At 46.0% G+C, this 15,561-nt stretch overlaps 1 protein-coding gene across 6 annotated transcripts in view; it reads left to right on the top strand.

Moving 5' to 3' along the window:
- ARHGAP26 (Rho GTPase activating protein 26) overlaps window positions 1-15,561 on the top strand; it is a 488,078-nt gene that overhangs the window by 460,466 nt on the left and 12,051 nt on the right. For 3 of the 6 annotated variants that reach the window (XM_049708042.1, XM_004280219.4, XM_049708043.1), the window contains 2 exons: window positions 6,237-6,347; window positions 12,306-12,397. In XM_049708042.1, coding sequence (XP_049563999.1) covers window positions 6,237-6,347; window positions 12,306-12,397 — 203 coding nt within the window. Of the gene's footprint in view, window positions 1-6,236; window positions 6,513-12,305; window positions 12,398-15,561 lie in introns of all 6 variants that reach the window. The other 3 variants (XR_004477116.2, XM_033406543.2, XM_033406546.2) reach the window with 2 other exon arrangements.

Below are 15,561 nucleotides of genomic sequence, written 5' to 3'. Positions count from 1 at the left end.
ATCCAGAGTTGCTTCCTCTACCTTGTACTTCTTTGTTATTCTGCATGAGAGGGTTCGATTTATTGACTTGGAGGAACCTTAAGGATAACAGATTCTCTATTCTAAGATTTTGGATTTTATTTAATCGCAGAATTATATGCCTTTTCCAACATACTCCATCTGAGTTTGAAACTTATTTGGAACTTAAACTTCAGAAATTTTTTTGAAAAGCTGGAAAAACAGAACCACTGCCCTGTAGACTTGTCAAGCTATTTTAAAAGCAAATTATTTAAAAACTATTTTCAAAGCAATTGCATATAATTGCTTAGGCCTTAAGGGGATTTCACCAGCTAGTCTTATTAAAATAAGAATCAGGACTTTGTTATTATCTGAATAAAAATGTGTATTAAATTATATTAGATGTGGGGAAAGAATCTGTAAATACTGTGCATACTTGTAAGAGTCAGAAAAGAATACAGAGCAGTGCAACTTGGGGGCATGTGGACTTTTCCTCTTGTAAAGTCGTGAAGCACATACTGAAAATTCAGGACATAGATAGGATTTCTGTGTTGTAAAAGCTTCAGCGGACATGTAAAGAATACGTTCAAATTTTCAACAAGTAGAAATTGGTTTTTGTGTCATTTACTCTGATTCACCACTCTCCAGCTTACCAGGACTCCTTTTGACCCTGTTTTCCCAACTGGAGTTTGATCTTCCCTCTCTTTTTATGGCGCTTTAACTCAAGACATAAAGGGATATTTTCCAAGGAAGAAGTAGTCACTAATTCAGGACTAGATAAGATGGGACTTTACAGGTTTTCATGGAATTTTCTATCCTCTCTCATTATAGGGGGAAAGAAAAAAATACAGGCAGTCCCCCTTGAACTTAATAGCACCATCCCCGTTCTAGGCGTAATGGGGAAAGGAGTCTGAGGGAGTGAGCATTCAGGTCAAGCCTGAGATCCGTGACTGGGAACCCAGCCCGTAGGTCTCAGACCACTGCCTGGCAGAGAGATGTCGATGCCAGTTTTGTGACCTCTCCACACTGCGCAGCTGGCGAGACACTCTTTGGCTCCCCATGTGTACCTCGTCCCTCCTACCTAGCCCTGTCTTTGAGAGTCCTAGACTGAGCCAACCACCCACCACTCCTTGTTTCTCTTGGATCAGCCACGCCACATGGCCAGGGGTTCAGCACCCCCGCAGGCTGCGGTTGTCTGTCTCTCTAACCATCTGCCTGTCTCCTTCCCCACACTACCTTCTTGGCAGAATGCCCTTTAGAAAATTAAACATTGCTTGCAGATGGAAACGACACGGGAGAGGAGTTGTATTTGTTTTTACCATTGGAAATGCTAGGAAAGAGAAGAGTCCAAGGTAACCTTTGTGGACTGGGGGAAAAAAGTCCATCGGATTTTTTCAATTGCTCATTCTCTGTGCTGGTGGGGCCGTGGTGAGAGGGAAGGGGCAGCCCCCATACGCTGTTGGTGGGAATGCAATTCAGTCGAACCTTTCTGCAAGGCCATTTGCTAGGATGTATCAGGACCCTTAAAAAAGGCTCCTAGCCTTTGACTCACTAATTTGACTTCCAGGAATTTATGCTAAGGAAACAATTGGAGACACAGGCAGTGATCCTCTACAAGAATGTGAGTTGCAGTACTATGGCCGAAGAGGGATAATCTGAATGTACACAATAAGAAAAGGGGTACATAAATCAGGGTTTACCATACAGTAGACTATCCTGTAGGTCTGAGAATACTGTGGGGTTTGTAGAGAGGTCTTCAGGGGGTCATCTGCCAAGATTGTACTTTAAAGATTATTTTCTCTGAACTAATGTCAGTTGTTTGTTATTTTTAGCCTCATTAGTGGGAAAAGAGTTTTATGGTTTTTAAAATATATCAAAGGCTACTTAATGACATCAGAAAATACTTAAGTGAAAAAAATACGCTACTATGTATGTAGTATTATCTGCAACACCACCCCACCCAAGACAAGTGAAGAAATTTGGCAAGCTGTTAACAGTGATTATCAGCAGTATAAATTATGTGTGATTTTACTGCTTTTCTTGTGCTATTTCCCAGTTTCCTACACAGCCATCTGTAATTTTGCATATCAGAATTAAAGATTAATGGTCTGCCGACTGCTTATCTTATACCAGCTCAGGTTTTTCACTCCCATGCTCTGGAGCCATGAGAGGGTCTGCCACATCCGTGATCAGATGGGGAGCCTGCTGGGACAGCCCTGTCCACGGCCTGGTAGTCATGCCCTGGCTGGTACTCCAGATGCCCCATCAGTCAAGTGAGTCACCACAGAAGGGTGTCAAGCTGACGATATTGCCACACACTGTACTTGCACACTCAGCCACATCCCAGCATGCTGCCAGGCCTTTGAGCCTTATCTTCCCAAACCCTTATTTCTTCCCTGTCCAGTGAATGTCAAAGGGACTGACTGGGGCTGTGTGACTCCTTTTGAGGACACCGTGGACTAGCAAACTAAAGCCAACGCAAGCCTTCCACTTGAACCCAAACCAGGCCAACAAGTGTTCCTTAAAGTTTAAGCTGCTGTTGCTCTAGTTGGGCCCTGATGTGGGGGGCCTGGCAGGACCCCAGGAATATTTAGGGTGAAAAATGTGCTAGGGCATTCAGCTGGACTCTGAGGTTGTAGAGGAGCCTTCGGGGATCATCTGCTAAGATTGTAGTTATAAAATTATTTTCTCCTATCCTAACACCAGTCATTTGTTATCCTTGTCCTCATTAATGGGAAGAGACTTTGAGAATTCGATATTGGAGGTTTCAGAGTCAATACCAAAGCTGGCCATTTTTAGTTTGTTTTGTCTTGGATTTTTTTTTTTTTTTTTTTTTTTTTTTGCGGTACGTGGGCCTCTCACTGTCGTGGCCTCTCCCGTTGCGGAGCACAGGCTCCGGACGCACAGGCTCAGCGGCCATGGCTCACGGGCCCAGCCGCTCCGCGGCACGTGGGATCTTCGCGGACCAGGGCACGAACCCGTGTCCCCTGCATCGGCAGGCGGACTCTCAACCACTGCGCCACCAGGGAAGCCCATGTCTTGGATTTTTTTAGGAGTGCTGTTGTCACTTTAAGTAACCTATAGCCAGACACTTCTGTGGTCAGAGTATAAGATTATACAAATAGTCTTGGACCATTATCGTCATCCCTGTGCATCTTATTTTCCACCTGTGTGTTCTCTAAGTTGCATCAAAACTGATACATAATGTGCTCTCTGTTTCTTTGAGGAACATTTATATGTTTACAGTCATTCTGTTGCTACAGGCATCAGTCATTGTGGTGTATAACTGTTCAGTAGTATCGTTGACGTTGAGTTTTGTTGATGTGCCTCTGGAGCACAAATTAACAAAGTATAATTCCAATCCGTAGTTTAAAAAATCATTGAAGTACTGTGGAGTATGCATTTTACTGTTACACTGAAGCATAGTGGTAATAAGTTTTAGATTGTGGTTATTTTATGGCAAATAAATGTTATTGCTATGACCAAAACACAAGCAAACAAATGAAATTCTATTAGTTCTTAAAATTCACAGTTAATACTATGGCAATGGATATGGAGATTGAAGAGTAACTTCTTATAATTGTTATGAACGTCCTGCATTCCAACCGCACCCCCAGATCATTTCAGCCATGTACTAAGTGGCCAAGAACCACTTAGATATCCAGGGATGTGAAAAAACATTCAGAACCCACATTGTGTTCATAGAATATGTTTCCAACTATGCCTTTAGCCAAAGGCATGATTCTTGGTACACTTGAGGTAGGAAGCTGGAGGTGTTTCCTACTTAGAAAAGCCACTAAAAAGAAAACTCAAAAAAAAAAAAAAAAAGGTCTTAAGGACTTTTTAATTGTCCTGTGTTGGCCACTGACCAAAGGAACAGATTAGTTCAGGCCTCTGGGCCTGGGCTGCTCTTATAAACCTCCAGATTGTCCCTGGTCAGAATTTGGGTTCCCAGGCTGGGCTGCAGTTGGAATAGCCAGGCCTTGCCCACTGGGTCACCATCAAGGGGGGGCAGTTGTAGGGAGGGGACAGAAAGCGAGGCCCTTCTTACCAGCTGCAGTTGTGGATTAACCGAGGACTGACTGCCCAGTAGAAATAAGGCAGCACTTCCTTCCGGGACCCAGGACAGAATCAAGTGTGGGAGCAGGTATTAAACTAATCATAGGGTAACTGATCCCTTAGCTGATGAAGCTGACTTACTGTCTTATATTACAGTTGTGTTTTAATCTGTCCCATCTTGTCAAATACACTGTAAGCTCATCAAGTCGGGGACCTTGGTAAATGCTGAGCTGTATACCACTTACCGTCTTGATCACACAATGTGTTCAATAAGTAGTTATTGCTGGAATAATTGAGGCGAAGAGAAAAAAGCCATACTCTTTGAATTCTGTCTCTTCTGTTATATGAATTCCATCTGCTATAGGAATCTACCACACACAAGACTGTGTGGCAGAATTGGGGATTTTGTTGGAATTTACAATGTGTTGAGTCTTGCTGGGCCTGTCTGTTGCTGCATTCCCGTTTTCCCCTGCAAATGTGGTAGGCATCTAAAGGAAACTCATAAATCAGTGGTTAAGGTTTCTAGTGCTCTGGCGGGGTCTGTAAAGAAGCTTGGTACAGCCTAGAGGATCAGAGCAAGTCCTGCTACCCCAGAGGTGGTACACTGTGGTGGCAACAGCCCTGGGCTTGGAGCCAGGGCATTGGGGTCTGAACCTCGGCCCTGACGCTTACAGCCTGGATATCTTCTAGCAAGCCTCAAATTGGCCCAAGTTCCCACATCTATGAAATGGGAATTATAATAGTGCCTCTTGGCTAGATGGCTGGGTTAAATGAGATTCATTAATTTACTCAATATTTATTGAAATCCTACTGGGCACTGTTTTAGGCATTGGAGATACAGCAGTAAACAAAGTAAACAAAAATCCCTGCTCATGAAATTTGTATTCTAGAAATATAATGCATATAGTGACATTTAAGAAATGTTTCTTTCAGTTAGTCCGAGGTTATCTGATGAACTCACACAATGGTTTTTACTGTATATTTCTATAGGAATTTATGTTATAGCTGTAGATAATTAAGGCCATTATTGAGTCTCTCATCTGAATTGAAGATGTCTCATTCAGCAGGACATTTATGTGTTCTTGATAAATCCCAGTATGTTTAGAAAGTCTGTTCCCCTGGAATCGGATTGCTGTCATTTTCACCTCTGTACAGTGCTTGGGCCACATAATCCAGCCACCGGCTGGGGCTCAGGGCTGCAGGTGGTGTTGTGGCTGGGTGGTTTCCGGGCTGTTTTCTCAGTCATTGATGTTTGTTTGCACTATCTGTGGCTTAATGCAATTTTACAGAGTTACTAAGATGTTTATTTGTGTAATTTGTGGAAATAAGTCAAAGGGCTAGCGTGACTAGTTAAAATCCACAAACCATATTTTAGTGAGTAATTTCAACCTGTCCTCTCCAAACTTTTGATCAGCCACCCATCAAAAAATAAAACAAAATGACAGATTTAAGCTTTCAGTTCCTCATTTTTTCATTGCCTTCCATCTGAGACTTTTTCTTTGAGCGTCAAAATGCCCAAAATCCATGAAAAAAGAAAGAATAAGCCTGGAGAGCAAACCTCAGAGGGACAACTATGCCCTGCGCATAGCTGTATGCCCTCTCCTGAGAGGTGTGTGTCCAGCCCTGTCCTCCATCCGCTATCACTTTTCTAATGCAATCCTTCTCCGGGTTTCCAATGGCACACGGCCCGTTTCATTAAAAATGTAAACAGGAAATTGTTTTCTGGCGGAATGGCCTGTGTGGCCCAGAAGAATGGTCATTTTTGCTGAGGCACGACTTTAAAAACACTCACAGGTGGAAGCTGAAGGCTGGTTATGAGCTAGCCCTGCCCCAGATGGAGGTCGGTGATAGGATGTGGGTGTGGGAACCCATGGACGTGGGTTCAGGGCCTTTTTCACCCATGGCCAAAGGCACAATGGACCCAACTGAGGAAGCTCATGCCACCTAGGAAGCAGTTGTTCTGCAGGGTGAAGAGACATGTTAACACTCCGAGGAGTTCCAGAGCGGGCATTACTTGGAAGACACGGAGTTTGGTCTGGAGAGATGTGACTTGGCACTGAGGACAGTTTCAGTGCTCCTCCGGTCTCCAGCTCCCTGTCATTTGGCCTCCCCTGAACCTCCTGTGCTCCCGTGTGGTTTCCCTGTGTGCTGATGAGTTTTCTGGTGGTTATGTCTTGCAGCCCCCCGAATCCAAGCCCAACTTCACCCCTCTCGCCATCTTGGCCCATGTTTTCGGCGCCATCCAGCCCTATGCCCACCTCATCCACGTCCAGCGACTCATCCCCCATCAGGTCTGTTGCAGGGTTTGTTTGCTTTTCTGTTGCTGCTGTTGTTCTCTCATTGGCTTGGTCCTCTCTTCATGCAGTGTTCAGCCTCCTCGTCAACTTTGTTCCCTGCCATCCAAACCTGCACTTGCTTTTTGACAGGCCAGAAGAAGCGGTGCGTGAAGACTCCAGGTAAAGTCACAGATGATGACCAATCCGTTCCTGCTTATCCAAAGCTGAGCAGGGATTCCAGCCTCAGAGACCAAAGCTGGGAGGGACTATTTGCATGAACCAGCATGGCATTTTCCACACCCTTCTGAGCCCTTCCTCTGGTTACTGAATTTATCCGTGATGCCTAGAGTTTGGGGAGAGAGTGCCTCTTGAATGGGCTCCTGTTTGGATCACTCTCTGAACCATGGGGCTCTCTGTGCTTTAGCATAAGATAATAACAAAGGGAGCAGTGCTGAGACACGTACCGGCCTTTTCTTCCCTCATTTTTATCAGATAGCATCAGGCAACATTTATCTGTAGGGTTGGGCTTTCAGCCTTGTGTACTGACACCTAGTTGATGAGACCCAGACCAGTTGGGAGAGAGATGAATATAACACAGAGTAAAGGCTTGGGATATGAAGCAGTTTCTCTTTAAGTTGTTCGTGGCTGCCTCCTCACCTCCCATGTAGTCCCAGGAATGCTTGGTGCTCGCAGCCTACATCTGTCTCCACGTGTTGTGAACCCTTAGCTCTCACGGGAACAGGCGATACCTCATTCTGAGGGTTGACCTAGTTCCTCCCCCCAGGGGCCAAGCTATAGTTTTTCCCTGCCTTGATGACACTTAATTCTTTACATTTGAGTTTTTTGGAGAAAAGAAGCTGTTTAAATCCAGGAAAAAGAATCCCTCTGCTATGTAGGTCCTGAGCATGTGTGTCTCTCGAACTTAATCTCTGCTTTCAGACAACCAAAACGCAGAGCCCAGTTGAAGCATCATAAGTATTTTGGGCCTTGGCAGTAATTTTTCATCCATCTTTTCTCATAGCTGTTTTTTTCCTAAGGGGTGGGCCCAGCATAGGGGCTTAAATAATTTATAAAGCTGAGTCTCACTTTTAAAAAAAGAAACCCCATGCTATTTATACATACATAAATATATACACACACACACACACGTAGATATGTGTGTGTGTATGTAGATATGTGTGTGTATATATATGTGTGTATATATATATATATATATATATATATATATATATATATATATATATATAAACTTAATTCTCCTCCAGGCACTTCCATATCTATCATTTCATTCTATCTTCGTGTGAGAATGAGAAGAAATGGCCTGAACCCTGTTACAGAGAAACAAAACTAAGGCACAGAGAAGTGACTTGTGCATGGTCACATGACTCATGAGATCCAATCCAGAATTCAGGACTTCTTGCCCTCAACCAGCATTCTTTCCTCCAAACACATGGGTGGCCCCAAATTTAAGTTTCCATGTTTCCCAGCCCCAGAGCCTGGCCTGCTCCTCTAGGTTTTCTGTCTAGCTTTTCCCTTGAAGATGGGAAAGATAGCTTTTCACTATATTGTTTTATCCTCACCCTGGGAATAAGGTGAAAATTCAGATTATACTTTTTCTGACACTCAAGTTATTTCCTAATTATTTCTTAGGTATATTCTAGGCACTTTGGGAGATGTTAACTTTCTAGGACACCAGATATGGTTCGGGCTGTTCTGGTTAGATCATTGATTGCCCCATGAGACCTGAACCAGAGCCAAAATGTGGCCCCTTCAATTCGTTCAAAAGGAAATAAAATCTTCAGAATATCGGCCCTTGGACAGAATGGGTTGGGGGACTCAGGACAGTAGAATCATTCAGCTAAAAAAACTGAAGTGCGCTCTGCTTGGATGGTATTCACTTTTTTTATATCTCTAAGCTTTGGGGCCCTATTGCCTCTCCAGTATCTCCACCTCCCCACTCCCATCTTCCAGGATATTTCCAGGTTTTACTTCTTGAGCTGCACCTTTCCCAGAGTATTGATATTTCCAGATTGGCAGTGGACAGTGGCAATAGAATCTGCTCACCCCATGTGTTTGGGTTCATGGTTACACAGTACTGTTCACTCTGGCCGTCTTTGTAATGGCACCATTTGGTTGATGCTGTTCCACAGCCCTGTAGGAAGCTGCCTTTTTGAAATGGGCAAGGCAGAGTAGGGCTTGCAGTTGGCTATCACTGAGCTGACCATGTGTGCCAAGCTGAGCACGGATGGGGACACAGCTGGGGAGCTAGCCCACAGAGAGGGCAAAAATCCCCGATTGCTGTTGCAGTATGTAGCCAAGAGGTGGGGGCATACAACCATTATTCAGGTCCAACGGACCGATCCCCCAAATCCGCTTCCAGATCCTGAAGCTTCAGATTTCCTTCCCTGGGCAGAGCTTTTAAAAATAAAAACTTAGTTAGACCTAATTAATGGGCCCATGAACTTCTGTATAACATCTCCTCTGGAAGTGGCTTGGTCTCCCCTCTCCAAAGCATTTAGTGCTTGTTAGTTCAAGCTCAGGAATGGAGATGCCTTTCACAGCACAGCAGAGAAAGGGGACTCTGGAGGAGCAGTTCCCTTTCCTTTCACTTGTTCCCCTAGAAAAGCTCCCAGCCCCGAACTCATAACTTGGATTCACACAGGGGCTCCTGGAAATTATGCCTAAATGATCAAGCTGTCGCACGCTGCCAGTCTAGCTGAGCCCAACTCCCTGTGCAGTGCAGAGTGGGTTGTCATTCTGCAGGCTTTGCAAGGGCAATTGAGGGAAACTCCTCTGAGTGCTTTTCCTGGCCCTGTGCCATGCTCACAGGCGAAAATTAACAATGAACAAGCAGAAGGTTCCAAGCTTGTTCATGCCCTTGAAGGCCCTGCTGAGGTCTGAAGGGCGCTGTCACAGAAGAGTCACGGGCGCCTCAGGCTCTCTGTGTGCAGTGTGGAGATGCTTTGCAGAGAATAGGGAGCTAGGGAGCCCAAGAACCGAAGATGCTTAGGGGGGATTTTTTTAATTTCTTTAATCAGAGCCAAAGCCTACAAACAAAACCTCTGTGCCAGCAGGATCTGTTTTGGTAGAAACCCTACCTAACACAAACCGCTCAGGGCTTTTGATAGGGAGAGAGTATGGCATGGGACGGGACGGAGGACTCGGGCTGACAAACTTTTACAAAGAGAAGACTGTCCCCTGAGTAGGGCTACCAGATTTCGCAAATGAAAGGAAAATACAGAATACCCAGTTACATTTGAATTGTAAACAACAAATGATTTTTTTTTAAGTATAAGTATATCCCATGCAATATTTGGGACATACTCATACTAAAATAGTATTCCTCATTGATCTGAAGTTCAAATTTAACTAGATGCCTTGTATCTTATTTGGCAACCCTAGTCCTGGGGAACAGGAATAGCTCCTTTTTAAGCACCCCTCTATCATCCCTCCTATTCCTGTGCACATCCCAAGGGGGCAGGAGGAAGTCTCGGAGGAAAAGACCTTCTTGTAGACTGTCACCTCTCAATTTGAGAGAAAAGCAAGAAAAAAAACCTCTTTCCTGACCTTTGTTTTCATTTTTAATGTACTGTTTTATTGAATGTTATCATTATTAAATTCCTAAAACCGGATATTAGTGGAAAATTACTCCTCTTGAATGATAATCTTGGGCACTTGAGCCATTCCCTCTGCTTACTTCCTGCCAGATACCCCAGTTGGTTTCCCTGGCTTGTCCCTGTTTTGTCCCATTCCCTTTATTTGAGGAGGTTAATAAGTAACCTCTGTGAAAATCCAGCCGGAGGAGGCTTGCCTCAGATGATTTTCACCTCACCTTTTATCTCCCTGTCCCTGGTCCCTGTGCTCTCTCCCCATCCTCAAGGGACAGTGACCCTGGCTCATGGCTACTGGATTCTCCTTCCACCTTCCATGTCATCACAGGCTCCACTTGCCTGTCCGTACGGAGTTTTGGCTGTTTTAACACGTTTCACGGCCAGATGACTCCTCCTCTCTGTTCCCTACTCCCTCCAAAAACAAAAACAAAAACAAAATTTTAGCGGCGCATTGGCTGTTTGGCCCTTGCTGGCCAACACACAGACTTGGTTTAGTTAGATCACAGAATGTGCCCCTTGTCCTGAACTTGATTGTGACATTAATGATAAGTACACAGGAGGAGCTGGTTTCTAGTTGGAGCTGTTATGTCCTAAAGGCTCTTTTTCCCTTCACTACCAGCGAACCCACTTCGTGTTCTCCCACTTTCCCAGTTTTCTCCCACCCAGTTATCATTTCCTGGCTACTACAAGACCAGCGAGAACGCCAGTAAACTGTACCCTAGCAACAAATTCTGGATAACCATTTATCTGTACAACAGACCCTTTAAGTCATCTTTCCTTCAATTTTCATGGAACCAAGACTAAAAGTTTTAGGTTTCTGGCCCTGGTATAGGTTTCTAAACATCCATGGCTTCTCTTTCCCAGAGGGAAGCTGGACTTGGTGACTCCAAGAGCATCAGTTCCATAAGGATCCGAAGTGCCCTGCCTCTTCTGACCCTTTCTGGATTTACCTGAGACCAACCATGCCTCAGCTAAAACACATTCAGCCACTAGAAATAAATGCGCCATGAAGGTTTAGCGTCCCTGGGTCGTTGAGGCTCTCCATTAGCCAAATAAAGAGAAAGCAAATAATATATATCCCTTGAATAATTGTCTAACCCAGAGGACCTACTTGCTCTTTTGTTACTCCGCCCTAGAGCCCCTAAATATGCTGGCTTTGAGGGAGAGAGAGATTGCTTTCAGCAAATAAAGAGCCAACTTTTGACTGCTAAATGTCATTTTTCTTGTGACCCTTGAGAAGTCCATAGCTCATTTGGGACTGGTTGGATATCAAAGCAAAAATTGATTTACCAGTACTTGCGACTTGCACTCTAGGATGTGGGTTAGCAATCTGCAGCCGTTAGGTCAAATCCAGCCTGCCCCCTGTGTTTTGTAAGTAAAGTTTTGGTGGAACGCAGCCACACTCATTCATTTACATGTTGCCTGTGGCTGCTTTCGTGCTACAATGCAGAGTTGAGTAAATGCAACAGAGACCATACGGCCCATGAAGCCTAAAATATTTACTGTCTGGCCCTTTACAGAAGGAGTTTGCCAACCCCTGCTCTGGAAGGATGGTTCTCAGCCCTGGTTGCTCATGAGAGTCACTTGGAGAGCTTTATAAAAATACTGATATCTGCAAGTCAGGGTAGAACCCAGACATCTGCATTTTTTAAAGTGATTCTGATTCGCAGTGAGTGTGGCTGTCAGCACTCCTGGGATGAGAAAGGCACAAAAAAATTGCATCATGCCCCCCCTCCCTTCTTCCTCCCCACACGAGTGCACACGTATGCTCATACGCACACGTGTGTAACCGCTCACACCCACACCTTGTCTGCTCCCTGCCCTACCGTGGGGTTCCGGGAGTTGCAGCTCTAGAAACCTGCTCCACCAGCCCAATGAGAAATAAGTAACATGTGGGAGAGCCAACGTCCGCCCGGGGCCTGGAGCTGAAACCTGGCTTTGCTAGAATTTCTCCTTTTGACTCACTGAGCATTGGCCGCTTTCAGCAGGGTCTGCTGTGGGTGTTCTCCAGAGTTAGGGGTTCTTTCCTGCCTCCACTGCCCCCCCTAGCTAGTCCTGCTCCAGAAATGGGGTCCAGCCTGCCCTCCCACTGTTCAGCTCCTACAAGTCAGGTTTAAACTTGGCACAAGGTGAGCCCACGAGAAGTGTGGTTTTTCCAGGCTTATGGCTGTTCTCTGCATATTTCTCGTTTCTGCTCTGGTGACCTTTGCAACTTTTCCACCTCGTGTTTTGCCATCTGACTGCCTTGTCAGGCTCTTCCCGTGAGAGAAGGCTCGGTGGCTTGCAGGGAAGGGGGAGGAAGAGAGATTAAATATCTTTCAGAGGGTTTTTAAAAAATGCTAAATAAACTGCTTTCCCCCAGCACACCGTTCCGGAAGGCAAAAGCCTTATATGCCTGCAAAGCGGAACACGACTCAGAGCTCTCGTTCACGGCAGGGACGGTCTTCGATAATGGTGAGTTTCTCCAATAAATCACTGGAGTTGTCAAAGTTCCTTTCTACCTAAGGAAAATCTCAACAGAACAGGTAAGACTAAAAAGGAGCATGAGGTGGGGTGGGGTGTCTTTTCCCAAAATAACAGAGCAGCGGGAGAGCTTTAGGGGCCATTATCAAAAGAGGACGAGTGAAAAAAAAAGAGGACGCGTGGAATCACCTCCTCACTGTGACAGAGCCAGTGTCATCGAGGTGTCGTGGGCATGAAATGGGATGGTACCTGCACAGGCTTTGAGCATCTGGGGGCTGGACGGAGGGAGGAGACGAAGGAGTGGAGAACGGGGATCCTGCGAGTGGTCGGAAGCTCAGGGAGGAGGCTAAAGCCGCAGGGTCTGTGCCCAGCCTTGGGTTCGGTGGGATGCACTATGCACGGCAGGAGGGGCCTGTTTCTGAGACGGTGGGGCATTGGGCGAGCTCCGGGCAGATAAGCTGCGCTGCATTCCTGCTCGTCCTCCCCCAGCTGCCGGGAGCGGGTAGATGGCCCCACAGTGGACCCAGCCCTGCCAGGCGCCAGCTGGTGCACAGGCGTCCTGATGGGAAAATGGGTTCGGAGCACTTGCCCCGTGACTTACTTGATGCACCATTTCCTTGTTTCATTTGTTTGTTTTCCTCCCTGAAAAAAAAAGAATATTTTTCAAAATGCAATTTGATGGAATTGTTGTTATAATTTGTCATAACTTATTATCTGCCTACAAGAAACATCAGGATTCTGGGGAAAGGCCCAAGTTTCTGTTACAGTTGAGATTTCCTCCAGATGTAGTTCTCCTTTGGGGTTAATCCTTCTGGATCCCTGGGTGAAAGGGTCTGTTTGTTTTGCTCAAAGGAGGAAGCAAAAACCAGCTGTCTGGTTTCAGGAACTGGACATTTTCTGGGCCCCCCCTTCTTGACCTCAGGTGGGGTGGGGCAGGGTTCCCTGGCAGTGGTGAGTGCACACTACCCAGTGTTCCTTTCCCATCACGGCTGCGCAGTCCCACCCAGGTCGGGACCGTGCCTCCTACCACCCGCCTGAGACCCAGAAATGCAGGGCAGCCAAGGCTCCCATGTAGCACCGGAGAGCCTGAACTCTAGATTCAGGCCACCGTAGCGCAGGCCCTGGCTTGACCACTTGATTCTGTGTGACCTCAAGCAGTGACTTAACCTCTCTGTGCCTCAGTCCTCTCCTCTGTCATAGAAAGATACCAGACAGTTTTGAGAGAAAATTGAGGTAGTGTGCATCACACGTTTAAAATAGTACTCAACACATATTAAGCTTTCGGTGTGTTGTTATTGTTACGATGATGACCATCATTTCGTTACGTCCATGTCAGAAAAAGACCCTGATGCTCTGATCGTTCACAGTGACAGTTTTTCCTTTTTAGCTGCTCCAGCCCAGCTGGGCAGTAGGTACTGCACCTAGACACCCTGGGTCCTGGTTATTTGTAAGGGCCCTGAGGTCCCAGCCAGAGCAGAGATGGGCTCCTGGGGAACAGCCTTGACTGCATCCGTATGCAAAGGGACTGCCCACCTGTGTGGCCAGCCCCTGCATTCAGCATGGCAGAGAGAGTAATCAGGCATATGGGTAGACAGAACGGGAAAGAGGTCACAGAGCACCTGGGGGATTCCCAGGTCCCGCTCGGCAGACCTCGACTTTCTGAGCCAGCAGGGCTGGGGATGAGCCTACAACTGCGTGTGGCCTTCTGGGCCTGCATCCTCACTTAGGGTTCTCAGAGCCTCTAAAGCACTGTCCTTAAACCTTTGTTCCACTGACTTTCATTTGGGTCCTTTAAAAATCAAAGCGTACAAACAGCCAGCCCAACTGCCTCTCCTGTCAGCAGCTAGAGCTTTTAGGTCCTGGCACACCTGTAGGAGTGGGTCCCCTGAAGGCTGTCCAAGACCATGTCCTTGGAGAGTGTCCCCTGGACAGGCCCATGTGGGAGAGTCACTGCCCAGCCATAACATGACACAGTTCGCACGGCAGACGAATCGGAGTGGGTGCGTGCACAGGCCCTGTGTCCTATGCTGTCGACAGGGGAGGGTCTTCTGCCTACCAGTGAGCAATATTTGAGAGATGCCTACATCTACAGGCGAGTCCAGAGCTTAAAGGTCTGTCCTCTAAACCACAGTCCACTACTCCCATGGGCAAGGGACTGCCGTGTTCCTATCAGCTCTTCACTCTGACAACACAAAGGACCCCCGATCCTGGGGGAAGAGTTGGTTTAAGCTCTCAGAAGGTGTGTGTGTGTGTGTGTGTGTGTGTGTGTGTGTGTGTGTGTGTGTGTGTGTGTGTGTGTGTGTGTGTGTGTGTGTGTGTGTGTGTGTGTGTGTGTGTGTGTGTGTGTGTGTGTGTGTGTGTGTGTGTGTGTGGCTTGTTTGGGACTCCTCTTCCTGAGCACAGCCTTCTTCCGTTTTTTAAAGAGCTTTATTGAGGTAACCACATACCATACAAGTTACCCACTTAAAATGTACAGTTCAGTGGGTTTTAGTACATTTCAAGTGGTGCAACCATCATCACTATCTAATTCCACAATATCTTCCTCACCCCCAAAGAAACCCTGTTCCCTTTAGCAGTCATGCCCCATTTACCCCAACCCTACTCCATGCCACCTAGGCAACCACTAGTCTACTTTCTGTCACTGTAAATTTGCCTGCTCTGGATGTTTCATGTGAGTGGAATTATACAGTACATGGTCTTTGTAACTGACTTATTTTGCTTTGCACTGTATCCAATGTCATCCGTGCTGTAGTAAGCCTCAGAACCTCATTCCTTTTTATTGATGAGTAATATTCCATTGGATGGATATACCACGTTTTGTCTATCCATTCATCGATTGATGGACATATTGATTGTTTCCACTTTTTGGCTGTTGTAAGTAATGCTGCTATAGACACATGCATACAAGTTTTTGTGGGGACGTAGGCTTTCCGTTCTCTTGGTGATACACCAAGGCATGGGCTTGCTGGGTCATATGGTAACTCTAGGTTTAACTGTTGGAGGAACCGCCCGACTGATTTCTAGAGGGGTTGCACCATTTGGCATTCCCACCTTCTTCAGTTTTTAAGTCTCCTTTTTGAAGTGGTTTAACTAGCTAACCAAAAAAAGAAATTAAAAGACACTTGATTTTTAACTGCCAAGTCCTTTCCTTCCCA

This window comes from Orcinus orca, chromosome 3 (assembly GCF_937001465.1).
Source record: "Orcinus orca chromosome 3, mOrcOrc1.1, whole genome shotgun sequence".
Taxonomy (NCBI): domain Eukaryota; kingdom Metazoa; phylum Chordata; class Mammalia; order Artiodactyla; family Delphinidae; genus Orcinus; species Orcinus orca.
The sequence above is the reverse complement of the archived record's forward strand: the minus strand, read 5'-3'. Positions and strand labels throughout refer to the sequence as shown.